At 40.9% G+C, this 16,697-nt stretch overlaps 1 protein-coding gene across 1 annotated transcript in view; it reads left to right on the forward strand.

The window, feature by feature from the left end:
* SLC25A21 (solute carrier family 25 member 21) overlaps positions 1-16,359 on the forward strand; it is a 266,945-nt gene extending 250,586 nt beyond the window's left edge. Inside the window, exons 9-11 of the mRNA XM_063439496.1 lie at positions 5,831-6,012; positions 8,899-8,951; positions 15,875-16,359. Of these exons, the coding sequence (XP_063295566.1) occupies positions 5,831-6,012; positions 8,899-8,951; positions 15,875-15,936 (297 nt within the window). The 3' untranslated portion in view covers positions 15,937-16,359. The remainder of the gene's footprint in view (positions 1-5,830; positions 6,013-8,898; positions 8,952-15,874) is intronic.
* The last annotated feature ends 338 nt before the right edge of the window (positions 16,360-16,697 follow it).

Raw genomic sequence — 16,697 nt, forward strand, 5'->3', positions numbered from 1 at the left:
GCAACGTGAAATGTTGCACATATAGACTCTATGCACCATGACCACTTGAAATCACAGAAGTGGTTATGGTGCGTGGAGTAACCCTTTCATTCTATCAATACACACTTTATGTCGCTCACATCTGGAAACGGCTCTACAATTTGCATGAGCAAAACGCAGCAATCAGCAGTGATGCGGTCATACATGACAATCTACACATACCCGTGATAGGACAGGTGTGAGTGTCTGGCCGGATTTTACCTCTCACACTCCGAACAAGCATACACGTTTTTAATTGTTGTTGCACACATGGTGGAAGCAATTTTACAATACTTTATTTAATTTATGCATGTTTTCTTTATTGATTTGAATATTGAAAGCTGCTTCTGTGAAATGTATTACACCCTCCTCATTATATATTGTTGACTGATTTTACTTATAAGGGTTTTACATTTTTATTTTTTATTTTTTTTAAAGCAATTGAAGAATACTTTGAAAGTTTTCAGAGTTTTCCATGAACCATTTTTGTCTTTTCATAAAGGAGTGCAAGAGAACACCAATAACAAACAAAACTAAAATAATTGTCCTCAGTCCCCACTTAGGCCTCAAACACCATTTAGTTCACTTGTGTCATTACAGAGGAAACACATTTTATTTGCATATTAGACAAGACCTGCAAACAGGAGAAGTACAGAACCTAAACGCCAGGCAGTTCCCATCTGTATGAGTAATACAGCAATCAAAGAAAATCTGGAAGGGTCAACGTTTATAACAAATTTTCTCCCATTTCAGAGCATAGATTAAATCATATACATGAGATGAGCTAGGTGGAATAGATAACCAATTTCTTTAAAATAGTTTTTGTTGTTCTCATCTTAAACAGTAAAACATGTGATTATACAGCCACGCCATTGTGACACCTCCTATCCCCCTCTTCATTTTTGGTGGGGTATTTGTACCCCATGTCCCGCTGCTTCCTACACCAGTGCTGCTACCCCTCTAGGCACAGTGATCAACTGGTCAAAATATATACAACTTCTCTTGTTTTTTTGCCTACACAAAATGCTCAAACTGTAAGCACCACAATCACTTTAACAGATTGAAGTCATTATGGTGCCTGGAGTCTGTGAGTGCCAGGTCCCACATCACTATTAAACGTCTTACTCACCATTTAGTAGAGATTCATGATCTGGGCCACCAATTTTACAAAGTTGCTGGTTCCTCACGCTTGGCCTCAACAGAAAAATTAGTGACACAAGAAAGGCAAAGCTATCTAGGCCAAGAGAATTGACATCAGGGCACTTTAAGCACAACAACCACTGCAGCCCAGAGTGGGGATTATGCTAAAAAGCATAGGTGGATGCTTTCCCCTTAAAATGATTTTGCAATTTGACCAACAACAAAACAAAACAGGGTATGCCAGTGCCTACAGCTCAGCCCGTTGCGTGATGCTTGGTTAATGTGAAAGTGGACTTCTGCTTTGGCCTGTCCAACTAGCAGTGAGAATACTTGGCTAACAAGTCCCTAGTGCCCTCAGCCCACCATTGCCACACACTATTGGACAGACTAATGTGGAATTTTGCTTCCATAATAGCTAAACAGGCGACCAGCTGCCGGTGTTACTCCAAAACCTTTTGATAAAAACCCAAAGGCACCTACAAACCTTTTGCAACCTCTACAGAGACCAGTAGTGGTTATGGTGATTGAAGTGCCCCTTTTATAAAATTGGTGTAAAATATTGATGATTTCGACTTTTTCACTGTAAAAAGCGATGAACACATTCACCCATTGTAGAAAGAAGAGGAAAATCCAGTACTTTATACTGGTAAAGTTCTAACAGGTATCTCAACACCCAAGTCCGTCTCAAGTGTGTCTCTTCTCCGGGGGAACAGAAATGTGGAAAACCTGGGGAGTGGATGTAGTGTGAATGAATATACCACAAAGGACATTTAACGCCTTAAGGACACATGACATGTGTTACATGTCATGATTCCCTTTTATTCCAGAAGTTTGGTCCTTAAGGGATTAAGGCGTTACATCCACTCCCCCTGGTTTTCCACATTCACTCATTGTTGCATGTAGGATGCAATTCAGTTTACATTGTGTTAGATAAATGTCTGAATTATGTATCTTATATGACATTCAGATCTTCTTGCTGCTAATTTTATTAGTTTATATTGTTTAGAACAAAACAAGAAAAATTAAGGTATTTTCGTAGATTTGTCCCCTAAGTTGCATTTAGTATGAGAATTTAGTGTAATGTCAGGGACTTTTACAGTAATGTGCCATTCAGAGGGCAATTAAGAGCATAGTGAGTAAATCTCAGCGATCCTTTAGTATTGATAGAATAAATAGGAATTTAAAGATCTGCCTTTTAACACCCAGGCACATCCTGTAACTCGGGTATTTATAAAGCAAATGTTTCACGTTAACATTCATTAGAAATAATTTTCTAAATCAGGCATTTCCTGGTAAACGAATATAGTGAAAACCTCACTAAGCAAAATAACAGCCTGTATGTTTAATCACTACAGCCTAAATAACCATCAGCTTTGAACTTAAAAAAAAACAAAAAACGTGGTAGTCGATGAAATTATCTGCACAAACACAGAGTAACGATCACTAGGGCAAAATTGGCAGCCACCCAGGTCCCAATCAACCTATAGGGCGCACATGAATTTTCAGTTTGCTGATTGCATGCCACAGGTAGATGGAGGGGGAGAAGAAGGATTGAATAGTGCCTTAGTCTCTAAAGACTTTGAGAATACATACCTCAGACGAAAGGCAAAATTTGCCATTGTTACAAATGGTACTCACCCAATTAAAGCAATTTAAAAAAAATAGTATTTAAAATAAAAGATTACATGTTTTATAACTTCCATGCAAGTTTTTGGTAATGCAAACATAATAAGTTAATATATTTTTATAGTGCAACAGTCTGCTTCAAATTGCCCTATGGGGGGCGCCGTATTTGTCTCCTTGGTCGGATGCAACACAACCAAAGATGTGAGCCAGTTATTGAGTATTTTAAAAATACACTCTCTGGTGGCTTCAGATCTTCATATTGTGCATGATGCGATAAAAATAAAAAGGCATTAAAGATGGCTCCCCCATTTAGCAAATGTAAGCCAGGAGAAACATTACAAAGGTGTATTACCATACGTGTTTGCGTAGCAAAACAATTCACAACAAGGCTATATTATATGTAATCTTTTATTTGGAGCCATAATAGCAAATTACAGTTTTCTTTTAAGTAGTAAAAACTGTCCTCATGTGACTATACTCGAGGTAAGATTAAATTATCTTCTAGCCTACCCTTGCAAGGGAATTTGGTTAGCTCCACTGAGCTAAGCATGTTTGTGCAGAGCTGCTCTGATCGGCTGACGGTGTTTATTCTGCTTGGAGTGTTCGTTTAATGAAACATTATAGTTCCTCCATACATATAGTAATCAATGTTTCATTTTTATAGGATGCTTTTGTTGGAAGTTGTAAATTGCACCTAATAGCAACTTGGCAATTGTAGTTTGCGGATGGCTGCTCACAGTCTTCATTTTGAAAGATTCTTTCTCTTCCTTGTCCCAACCAGCATGTGTTGAGGCCTTGTGAGAATATTGGTTTATTGCTGATAACTGTGATTTTAGGAAGTTTTTCTTATCTGAGTAGAACAAAGATTTTTTTTAATGCTTTAAAGTATCTTTCAAGTCTGTTATATATGCTGCATACGGCTTCCTTGTTGAGTGATGTTTTTCCGATCTTCTAATAAAAAGATATTTAGCAATCTTTACAAGTTGAATTGCTATGAAGCTCACTTTTTAAATATTTCCGTTAATGGATTATAGATTCCGCTATTGAGAGTGTGTGTCTGCTTCTTTAAATTTTGAGCTATCCCAAGTCATGCAATCGGTAAAACCTGTTTAATTCAAGGCCACGGCCCTGCAGTACATTACCACAGCAAGCTTGTTAGTTTAGTAGCAAGAGAACATTTCCTGCTGACAGATCTTCAACATCTGAGGAGAAATGTGGAAAAAACCTGCAGGCCAGCGACAGCCTTTTGTGAATGTGTGTGTGTGTGAGTGTGTGCGTGTGTTGTTTTTTTTTTTTTGTTTTCCTGCCTTTATTTAATTTAACATTTGGGGGTCTTGCGGACACATACACATATTCTGGTGGTGAGCTTCCTGGTACAGGGCTTGCTGTCATTTGTAAAATATTCTGGCCAATTAGCTAATAGAGTACTCAAGTTTCTTGTGTTTTGATACAGTAATACTAAGTACATTGTAAAGGCCAATTACACAAATCATCCCCATATGCCGAAACCAGAGTCTCGTTATGGACTGTATTTATGAATCCTGTGTGAGGAAATGTGCCCACAGGCGATTTGGACCATGTGCGAAAACAGAGCCAATGGGATTGTCGGGGAAGGAACGTAGAAACGCACGGAAATCCTTCTGCATTTCTCTGCAAGGAGTCTATTGTACTGGGTGCCAGATTGCTGATTAAAGGCACATTACCCAGAATCCTCCTAAACCCCACGTATCAAGCTCTGAGCAACTAACATGTCCCCCCACTGACACGGGCAGGAAAACACAGCATTAGCAGAACACCTAGGCCAGACGTAAAACGTCTTAGTAATGCTATTGCTCCCAATGGAAAACTCCGGTTCGGCCAAATAGGAGATATAGTTATTTTCTGGAAGAAGGGTCAGGATTAATGTTCAGGTAAAGGCGTGATGAGCTTTGTGCTGTTTTTCCCATACAAGTAGTATGTATTCCATTGTGAGATACAGGTGCAGATGATATTTTTATAAAAAGCATATTTTTATAGTAGGTGAAGGTTTATGTCTTCCCTAGTTAAAGTTTTACAAAAATCTCTCTGCTTTTCTATAGTCCCCTAGAAATAGTATGTTTGTTGCCATTTTTGGTTGTTTTTATTTTATGTTTATTTAAGTTGTGCTGTATTTCAGATCCCAGACCATGTTGCGTTAGGACTCCAACCTCTTGTTTTTGGAAACTATTGGTGAACATGGTGATATCGTCATTGAAATATAATGCACACAGAGGCCTTTACGTGTAAAGAAAATAACCGTTTTGAGAGAGATCCTGGTGACTGGTTAATAATATTGAAAGGGTAGAGGTGCAGTTTATCCCATACCTTACTCCAAGCACTGGACTTGGGGCTAATTATTGTGCAAAGAGCAAAGTAATATAATAGCCCTTAATAGAATATACATACAGAAATTAGTGATTTAGTTAATCAGCAAATGCAGGTGTTCTAGAATTAGTGTAAACCCACATAAACAAAGTGTCCGTGCAAACCGAACTCCTTTGTGCAGATATAACTGCAAGAGAGTAAAGTGAAATTATACACACCAATATAAGTAATACAAACCTTAATGCTTTCTAACTCTGGGTCCCTCTCTCATTCATCACATATGAATAATTAATCATATGGGCTAGGGAATTCGATTAGAACCTGTGGTACTACTAACCTCTTCCCATGGGAACTGTCAAACATTCCCTCCCTCCAGTGAAGGGTACCCAATGTTGTGTCAATAAATATGGATGTTTGTGACCATGAGATTGAATGTCCCCCTTCACTTTGAGTGAACATTTGGAAATATTCCTGGCAATTTGACCCTAACATAACCTCAATGAATAATGCAAATTCAGGAATCCTTGTGGACTGATTTACATTCATTAATGTTTTGTGCGATACGGTTGACTTTTTGGATTTTAGTGAACAATCTCTTAATAATATAGATAAATGGATTAAATCTTGCAAATGTTTTATTATTTGATTTCTTTGTCGGGTTGGCTCTTGACCCCTTCTTACCATGCCTTTTTTTCTTGTTCAGGATGCAAAATTGGAGTTTCTAAGGAAGTTCATGATTGGACTGGCCTCAGGGACACTAGCATCGATCATTAACATCCCTTTTGATGTAGCCAAGAGCCGGATTCAGGGGCCACAACCAGAACATGGAGTAATTAAGTATCGAAGCTGTTGGAAAACTATTGTTATAGTTTATAAAGAAGAAGGGTAAGAAATTTCACTTTTATATAATTATCCATCCTTATTTTTCTTCCACCCATATAACATGAATCTTTCCAAGGTGGATTAAAAACCCATCTTTAAAATGCATAATACAGGTAGCACATTAAAAAGATAGCCCAGTCTCTTAGGACTGTGATCTCCCTACTCCGTAGTTCAACCTGGAAGTTGAATAGATGCCACCACCACCACTCCAAGGTTTCTTGCAACATTCTATGAAGAATTAGGGAGCATATGCTCCTGTATGAAATCACAAATGTTCACAAATATGTCATGGGAATTGTCTGGAACACAGTGAAAGTAATTTTTGGTAACTTGATAAAATTGACTAAAAACCTTGTGCAAGTTTATGAAGCCACACCGGCTTTCATTCAATCGGTCAGTCATTTCCCATTATTTTTGTCCAGTGGGAAGTGACCAGTTTACTGCTTTTAGAAAGTGTTGTGTTGGGGTTTCTTGTAATGGTTTCTCAGTTCCTATGGGAATTGAGGCCAAGGAGATGGAGATCATTTTTGAGCCTGCATATTTAGAAAGGAGTTAATTTTGCCTTGAGCTCAGAGTTGTCTGGGTGCCCAGCGTAATGCCTTCTGTTTGGATAGATTGCTCCTAATTTTAGTACTTTCATAAACCTGCCTTGTTGTTCAGTATGCTGGAGACGTGGCTTTGTGTTGTGTGTCCTACTTCTGTTTTAGTCTTAATGACTGCTATTTTTGTCATTATCATTGTTAGTTAATGATCACTTGTTTACCGCTAAACATGTATTACATTCCTCTCCTGGAATTCACTAAACAGAAATCAATCACTGAATGCATTATCAAACAAGAAACACAGGAAAGTGGAATATGAGTTCACTAAAGAATGAGTTGAGAATGAGCCTGGTTTTGACATATTCTCATAGTCCCACGTTTATTTCACTGTGAACTCAGCAGCTCTAGAACATAAACTGAATCTTGCGAGATCATAATATATCAAGGGAGTTTAGCTGTTATCTTGGTCCATGTCGGTATCGTGAATTTTAGTAAGAGGAACTTGGTGGCAAGTGGCCTGCTTACAATATTCTGGAATAACTGTTACATGTCATTATTCAAGTCCCTTTGAAAATCTTCACCTGTTCTAGTTTGTTTTTATTGACAATCGAATGTGTAATAACGACATAAACATGAAATGCATAAGGAACAAAACAGCAATTTGGCACTATTCATGGATACCTAAAAATATTTACCATAGTTACTCATATCTAATGCGCACCTTTATTGGAAAAATAAAGTCTCCAATATTTGAACGCACATTAGATTTGAGTATGAGTGGCACATTAGATACAACGCAAATTCGCCAGGGTTAAATTTGCATTCGCATTCTGCGTCAGGGATCTTGATATCCACTTTGTTCTGTTTACTCAGAGTTTAGCTTTTCGTGTTGGTTTTTATGATTGTTTGTTTCAGCATTTTTTGCTGTTTCTGCGTACAGTTAAGTTGTGCCTGGCATCTTTGTCGTGATGTGAATGTGAATTTCACCCCGGTCAGAAGGGGGTCCCCCCTTATTGACCTATATGTTGTATAAAACATTCTTAGCTTCCAGGTTTAAAAATCTGAATGTGCAAATATGTCATCAGAGTTTTGGATGGGGTTTCATTTATTTTTCATTATTCATTCATCATTCAGAGAAGGCTTCAGAGATAAATGGTACTGAAATTTGGCACCACAGTTTAAAATTATCTGTATAATAATAATTATAGGTAAAAAAAAAAAAGGTCTGTAGGAATATGCATTTTCATTTTGGAAGATGAATTATAGAATGAGTGGGATTATTTGTGAATTAGATATGCATAAACCTCGAGACACGTGTCCACACTTCCCCAAGAAGATTACTTGGAGATTAGAGGGACTAGGCATCCCTTGGCTTTTTATTGGAGTTGGCATAGAGTAAGGCAGATGAGCTCTAGTGGCCTTTACTGTTCTGATCTTTCCTTGTCTCTTCTACATAACGTTTGCAGTTTGTTTTGTCTTTTCATCCTGTTTATGACAACACTCCAAGCACCAGAACAGTCGAGCTCCTTGCATACATTGAGATGTTAGATGTTCCTGTCTCTCTACTCTAAATTATATATTTTGCAAAACTCTTTAAAGCCAACCCCTCACTTAAATACATACATATGAAAGCTTTATGGGAGCAACAAATCTACGTATCCATTCTATTGTTTTCATTTCTGTAATTCAAATATTTATGCATTAAAAAAAACTGATCACCTTAAACTTCGAGTGACAACCAGAATTATTTGGTCTTATATCTTGAGTCTTGACTACATGTTCTTCTCTCGGAACAACATTTTCTTATCAATGTGGAAGACTATTCTAAATAAAGAGAGATATAGTGTATTAAAAAGGATCATTTTGGTCTTATCCATATATTATTATTTTCTTCATCATCTTCATTAAACAATCAATGCCTACAGTACCTGAAAGAGCTCCTGACACTCTACATTCCATCCCGTTCACTTCGGTCAGCCAGCATATCCTTCCCGTCAGTGGCGAGAATAAAGACAGACTCAGGTTCCAGGGCATTCAGCCATGTTGCCCCTACCTTCTGGAACTCTTTACCGTGCCCAATCAGAGAGACATCGTTCTTACAGACTTTTTTTTAAAGCTAAAGACTCACCTCTTCCATCAGGCATCCAGTCTGCTCAGCTGACCTTCAGAAACTCCTAACTTTTATGTCTATATGTTTGTATACTTGTAAAGTGCTTTGAGTTGCACAGAGAGAAAAGCGCTATAAAAATCGCAAATTATTATTATATCATAATCCACTATCATTACCTTTCTTATTATAACTATTTAATTATTCATGTTTTATTTATACTAATTATTTCATTTTTAGATTCCTGGCTCTGTACAAAGGTCTTCTCCCTAAGATCATGAGACTTGGACCTGGTAAGTACATTTACATTTCCACGATTCGATAATCAGACTATATATTACGTTATTTTAGTTCAACCGGATATACAGATTTTTCAAAAACAGAAAAAGTTGTAGAGCATTATTCTGAGTAACGTGTGTCCAATAATAATGACATCCGCTGTTTAACATTGGTAAATTCATCTTTTTTCCCTGTTCATACCTATGACCCATTTTTTCTAAAGCTTTTAAATGGTTTCTGTGACTTCTCAACTCTTTCTACAGGTTAAGCAATTTTTCTATACCACTGGCTTATATTCTTTAACTGGTTTGTTGTTATTACACACTAAACTATCCAGATTTACCAAAGTCATTTTGAGGATCAAGTATGTCAAGTATTTTGCATCTGTGAACGGCTGTCTGTATGTTCACGGGTATTATTGTAGTCAGAATGGGTTTCAAACTAAGGTGAGCAGATTGCACATTTAATACGGTTGGTTGTGGGGTGGGGGGAAAGCACTAAACAGCGTAGACTGATTTTAACTCAGAACAGTAGTATACATATTTCATACCTACCGAGGGGGGTGGGGGCTGATATCTACTCAACCTAATTCAGACTGATTTCTGGCAGAGATTTTTCTTGCATTAATTCGCATTTGATACATTGATAGCGGGTACATGTTAAACTAATTATTCTCTGTTTTAACCAAAAAAGCAAGAAAAATAATACATATAGATGGGGATAGGGCTTGCATAGCAGCCTGCTTTTAACTCTTTCATTTATTTTCCCTTACTAACTTTTTATAGTGTCAAATGTATTTAGATTGCAGTGCTACCCACTTACCTGTGTGTCCACTTCATAGAACAGCATTAATCAAAAGACATCATTTTGTAATTAATTGAATGGATGTAAAATAATTGTAACATGTTTCCATATATATGTAGTTTGTGCAGATATGATGTAAATAGAATAATGCAGGTAGATAGTATTGCTGATTGTTGAGGGGGGCACAGGGGTAAAACTCCCACATCATACACCCATTGTGCTATTAGATAATTTTCAGACTTCTACTGATCAATTCCCACCTGACATTTAGATCCCGAACAATTAGCTGCCTCCTCCACCAATCACCATGTAGTGATTGGAACATAACAGCCACACTTCAATACAAAGGTGCTAATTTGCGCTTTATGGTCATGTGACCAGTCAATAACCTGATAGTAGCCCTTGAAGCCCACAGCTCCCCCACCTTATTAAACAGATATTGATCAACACTCCAACCATCCATGTCGAATTTACTAATCAGCTAAACTGATAGCAGCGAAAGTATCGAATGTACAAAGCCGAAGCAAATAATCAGTTTCTGATCTGTGTACTTATTGTTTATTAGGATTCTTTTACATGTGTTATTTTGTTGTTTTTATAATTATGTTAGTAATCAACAGATTTAAATATTAATAAACTCTCAACTGTGACACAAATAGATTAGCTGGGTCATTCGCACACTGCAAACAGTGATATTCCTTATATCCTAATAAACCACCGATCACATCCCCACTCCCAATCAATAACAAATTAACCATTACCACCTACACTGATCAGCCACTGACAGGTGAAGTGAATAATATTGATTATATTGTTACAACGGCACCTGTCAACAGGTGGGATATATTAGGCATCAGGTTAACAGTCAATTGTTGCATTTCATGTGTTGAAAGCAGGAAGCTTTGACAAGGGCCAAATAATGATGTCTGGATGATTGGGGGAGAACATCTCCAAAACGGCAAGTCTTGAGGGAGGGTTCCCGGTTTGCAGTGGTTAGTACCTACCAAAAGTGGTGCAAGGAAGGGCTACCTGTGAATTGGCTTCAACGTTATGGTCAGCCAAGGTACATTGATGCACGTAACGAAGGCTAGCCTGTCTGGTCTGATCACACAAAAGAGTTACTGTAGCTCAAATAGCTGAAAAACCTAATGCTGGTCATGGTAGAAAGGTGTCAGAACACACAGTGAATCGCAGTTTGCCGAGTATGGGGCGGTGTAGCCACAGATGCCCGTGATGACCCCTCCACTGCCGAAAGTGACTTCAATGGGGACATGAGTGTCAGAACTGGAACATGGAGCAATGGCAGAAGGTTGCCTGGTCTGTAGAATCAGATTTTATTTTAGATCCGGTGGATGGCTAGGTGCATCTGCATTGTTTACCTGGGGAAGTGTTGGCAGCAGGATGAGAAGAAGGCAGGCCGACAGTGGCAATGTTATGCTCTGAGAAATGTTCTGCTGGGAAACCTTGGGTCCTGGCATGTTTGACACGTACCACCTACCTAGAGATTGTTGCAGATCACATACACCCATTCATGGCAATGGTGTTTTGATAGCAACAGGGACCTACACAATATTAGGCAGGTGGTTTTAATGTTTGGCTGATCAGTGTATATCACATGACCGTCCATTTAGTTATTTTTGTTTTCTGGGTCCTTTATAACGTTAATGACAGTTTACATGGAATCGGTCTTTAGAATAGAAAATACTTCTACATTATTTGGACATTGCTGGACTAAACCAAAAGCAGATTTATTGTTCTGTGTTTAAAAAAAACTGTATGTCTTAATGTGAAATATGCATATGAAAATATAGCACATAAGCCATTTAGGTTTTTTTTCACTAAACCTGGGAACTGTTGACAATACAAGGGAAATGAAAATTCTCTGAACCAAGATAGACACATTGGAGAAAACCAAATCCTAGTTGGTTAACATTCTTCCTCGGCTATCCTGTTCTAAAATACGTTATCCCCATGTAAACATTCTGCAATACACTTTAGTGTATAAGCTAATTAATGCAGCTGTTTCACTTTTGAGTTTTTCATAAAGATAGATTTTTCACAAAAAGTCCTTCATGACAATTTTGGAATTTCTTTGAAATTTTAACACAATCAAAAGCTATATATCTGACAAACTATGGACTACTTTGTCTCAAGTAATTGCCAGTCTTTTGGCAATATTTGGCACATGTCTTTGTAGCAGCGAAACAAATACATATGGCAGGGAGAATATGGCAGCACTAGAGTGGGAAATCTTAAAGGGACACTACAGTCACCAAAACAAGTTTAACCTAATGAAGCAGTTGTGTAGAGATCATGCCTCTGAAGTTTCACTGCTCAATTCTCTGCCATTTAGGAGTTAAAGAAGTTTGTTTATACAGCCTTAGTCACACCTCCCTTCATGTGACTTACACTGCCTTCCTAAACACTTCCTGTAAAGAGTCATCTAATGTTTACACTTCCTTTATGGCAAATTCAGTTAAATTTAGAATTTATCTCCTGCTCTGTTAATAGCATGCTAGATCCTGCAGGAGCCTCCTGTATGTCATTATAGTTCAATTTACAGAGCAGGACATAAACACTTTTAAAGTAAGTTATATCTGATTGAAAGTGAAACAGACTTATGTCGGGAAGATCAAGGAGTCCTCCGGCTTGGCCGGAACCGATGCAAACACGTCAGGTGTGAAGCAGGATGTTGCCGAAAGTGACGTCTGGAGTCGGGGCTGTGGCGGAGCCAGAAGTACGTCAGGTACCAGGAAGTCATCAGACATCCATGACGCGGGGCGCCTACGTGACGGCGGCACGGTGCACCATGACCGCATCACAGGCCCTGGCTGCAGGACCCGGAAGTCGGAGAGATGATGGCGATAGGGAGAGCGGACAGAGGGCCAGCGCTGGGAGCGATGAAGTTGGAAGGGATCAGGCGGTGTTCGGCAGGAGCAGAGCTGGAGGAGCCGGGATAGTTGAACCTGCCGCGTTTTGGTGAGTTGGCCTGCGCTAGCGCTCCGGGGACTGCTGGGGGGTCTGGACAGGATAGTGGGGAAGCATTGCGCCTGCTTAGGCTATTAGTTTATCTCCCGCCCATCCCTGATTGTGAATTGTCTCCCTTAGGGTTACATGTGCCCCCAGACGTCCAGGACAGGATCACTAGAGGTGAGTATGGGGATCTACTTTCCATGGTTCCACCAGAAAAGTAGTTGGTGGACAGACCATGGCGAGGTGACTGGTGACCGCGGGAACAATGCGCCTGGGGCTTGGCCGGTATCCTCAGCGGGGCAACGCCGAAGTGTTTTTTGATGGGTCCCTTACTCACTATTTGGGGCTCAGGGCATATTTTCGGGGTCAGTGGTGTGCGGAAGCGTGGCCCGCCAGCTGGCGATCCGAACTTATACTTTTTGGAATTGTTTCCCATCGTTGTCTCCTTGGAGTTGTGGGGTGGGGAGCTTAGGAATCGCACTGTGGTCTTTCACATGCACAACATATGTGTTGTCCATGTGATCACCTGGTCATTGTCCTCCTCTCCTCCGGTATTGGCGCTGTTGCATAGGTTGGTCTTGCTTAGCTTGCAATTAAATGTGTGGGTGAAGGCCTGTCATGTTCCGGGTGTGCAGAATGTGGTAGCTGACTCTCTGTCTCAGTTTCAGTGGGACCATTTTCGGGAGTCGGTGCCAGAAGCTCAGGCAACCAGCCGGAGTTGTCTAGCATCCTTATGGAACCTTGATTTGGGGGCCTGATAGACTCTGTGTCAGATTCCCTGGCAGAGTCTTCCTGTAGGGCATATCGGACTCTGCGGTGTCAATTGCTGTCCCTGGGGGAAAGTGAGAAGGGAGTGTCGTCGGAAGCTGGCCACCTTGAGGGGACATTGTTGTTTCTAGAAAGTATGCTGCAGTGGGGTAGGTCTTGTGCGGCTGCGGAAAATGCCCTTGTGGCGTTGTCCTTTCTGTTCCGGTATATGGGGTGGCAGGATCTGTCAAAAGATTTTCGGATTCAGAGGATTGTACTGGGTTTGAGACTTCAGAGGGATCCGGATCGATTTCGGTGGATCTTTTGGGGCGCATGGTGCTGGTTTTGTCTGTGGTCTGCTCGTCAGAGTTTAAGGCACTCTTGTTTCAGCTGGCGTTTTCTTTTTGTTTTTTTTCGGGGCCTTTCAGGTAGGGGAATTGGTTGCGCCCACCCATCATACGGTTTCGCCTTTGTTGCTGTTTGATGTGTGGAGGTCCGTGGCGCCGTTCGACATCTTTATGTGTTGGTCGAAGACAGAACGTGTGGGTCCAGGGTGCTTGGGTGCGTTTTGGTGCTACAGGTGGAAACTATTGTCCGGTCGGGTCATTCGAGCAGGATTTGCGTTATCGGCGGGGTGGGGGATGGTCCCCTTTGGGTTCATGTAGATGGGTCCTCGCTCACTTGCTGCCAATTCACAAACCTGTTACAGGGGGCATTGGTGGCTTGCGCAGAGGACACACAGAGGTACTCGGCCCATTCCTTTCGGATTTGGGCCGCTACGCAGGAGAGTTTGCTGGGCTTTCCGACCTCAGTTATTAAGCACATTGGCAGATGGGAATCGGGGTTTTTAGGTCATGCGTTAGGCCTCACATGTTGTAATGTTCTTCTCGTTATAGGTTTAGGCCCGCGGTATGTCTGGATATAAGGGCATTCCTTCATGTACTGGGCTGCTCGGCGAGCTGAAGAACGCACATATGGATGAAATCTGGGGTTTTCCTACGAGGTAGCTAGGGTTAGGTGGTGGGGTACTAGGGGTCTCCTCTGGCAGCAGGTGTATCCGGAGTGCATGGCGCTGCGCAGATTTGTGTCTGGCCCGGTTACGTTAGTTGTCCATGCAGGGTGCAATGATTAAGGGCAAGTCAGGACGGTGGACCTGATACACGCTTAACATGACGGTGGCCAGGTGCGTGCGCCGGCTTGGAGGGGTGGTGGTCAGACACGTGGAGTTGGAAGGGGACAATGCAAACTTGGTGCGCAGGGATGGTGTCCATCTCAATTTAATAGGGTTGGATATCTTTAATATATACAGGCGGGGGTGGAGGCTGCGCTGTCTGCAAGGGGTGCGATGGCGACTAGATAGAGCAGTAATGGGTCGTCATCGCGGTGGCAGGAGTCCTTTCCAGCGCAGTCATAAGCCGAAGATGGTGCTGAGGTGGCTTGGGGAGTCACAGCCTGCTGAGAGCTGATGGCGGGGGCAGGCTGCTCCGGACTCATGGTTCTATGGGATAGATCTGTCTGTTGGTGAAGCATCCCAACAGACGACAGGGTTTAATAAGTTGCTGGCATTTGTTAATGAATAAAGCTGTGGCCGTTACCCTTACCCAACATACTAAGGTCTCATGTGTTTTATTGGGGCAACGGGAGTGGGTTAGGTGGTTTACTCAGCAGTCAAGAACCGCCCTGGACTGACCAGGAAGGCTGCCAATGATAAAGGGTTGGGACAGTATGGATACAATTGTTACAAAGTTGGGATCATACATATCAGGGCTCACTGGCTGGGGACTTACCAGTCAGCTACGAAAAGTGCACAGATCCTGACTTTCCCGCCCTACCTCCCTAGGTTGTCTGGTGAGCAACCTTGGTTTGTGTCTGTGTGTGCGTTGTTTTTTTTTGTTTCTCTTCCTGTTTTGTCAGAGCTTGCGGGAGTCCTGGCCAGCGCAGTCATAAGCCAAAGAAGGTGCCGAGGTGGCTTGGGGAGTCGCAACCTGCTGAGAGCTGATGGCGGGGGCAGGCTGCTCCGGACTCATGGTTCTATGGGATGGATCTGTCTGTTGGTGAAGCATCACAACAGCCGACAGGGTTTAAGAAGTTGCTGGCATTTGTTAATGAATAAAGCTGTGGCCATTGCTCTTACCCAACATACTAAGGTCTCACGTGTTTTTGGGGGGCAACGGGAGTGGGTGTGGTGGTTTAGTCAGCATTCAAGTAGAAATCTTACAATCTCTGTTTGTAGAAACATACGCTCTAAGCTCTCCTGTCACTGCACAATTTGTCCCTCCTTGCCCTCTTCTCGTATAGCTCTATTATTTGAATTTAGAGACCCCAGTGCCTTTATCTTTCTCTGCTAACTCTCAGCAACAATGAGCAAAATAATTTACGGCAGAATAAATGTAATAATCTAAATATTTTTTAGGAGGTGCAGTCATGTTGCTGGTCTACGAATATTCTTATGCCTGGCTACAGAAGCATTGGTAAACCTGCGTTTAATTCATGGACTCCTCATCTGATTTTATTAATTCATGGCTACACGAGGCAGATCAACGATCATGAAACGGGAGATAAGTCGAATATAATTACAAAAAATTTTTTAAATATGGATAAGGAAGTGATTGGATGAAGTTAATTGTTTTAAAAGGGGCAGTAATTTCTTCTGATTTAAAGTTACTGTGGAGCCTAATAACAAGTGAAGCTTTACATTGTATTCATACTGCGTTAAAGGCCATTTCTGTATCAGTATCACATTGGAGTATTCTTCAAACTGGCGTATGAGATAGGAATTGCATGAATGAATGTAGACCTAATATCTGATCTTGAAAAATAGATCAAGATTACCGTATATACTAGAGTATAAGACAAGTTTTTCAGCACACTTACATTGCCATAATACAGACAAGGACCGCCGGGCTTGTAACTGTTGGGGGCTGGCAGAGAGCTGTTACTTACCTTTCCTGCAGCTCCTGTCAGTTCCCTTCTCCTCCGGTCCGGTCAGCTCCCCACTGCAAGTCTCGCGAGAGCCGCGGGGTCAGAACGTTGCCACGTTGCCACTGCATTTATACACACACACTCTGCATAAAATATACAGATCCCGTACAAAGAGCCCACCACAAATGATTTACTCAAATGAGATCTAATATAGGATGGGAACACCTAATGAAGGTGTTTTGCATAATTGATTTTAGTGTCCATTATATAACAATTGAATAATAGTATTTTTAAACTGTGTTTTTATGTTCATT

Source organism: Pelobates fuscus, chromosome 13, assembly GCF_036172605.1.
Source record: "Pelobates fuscus isolate aPelFus1 chromosome 13, aPelFus1.pri, whole genome shotgun sequence".
NCBI lineage: Eukaryota > Metazoa > Chordata > Amphibia > Anura > Pelobatidae > Pelobates > Pelobates fuscus.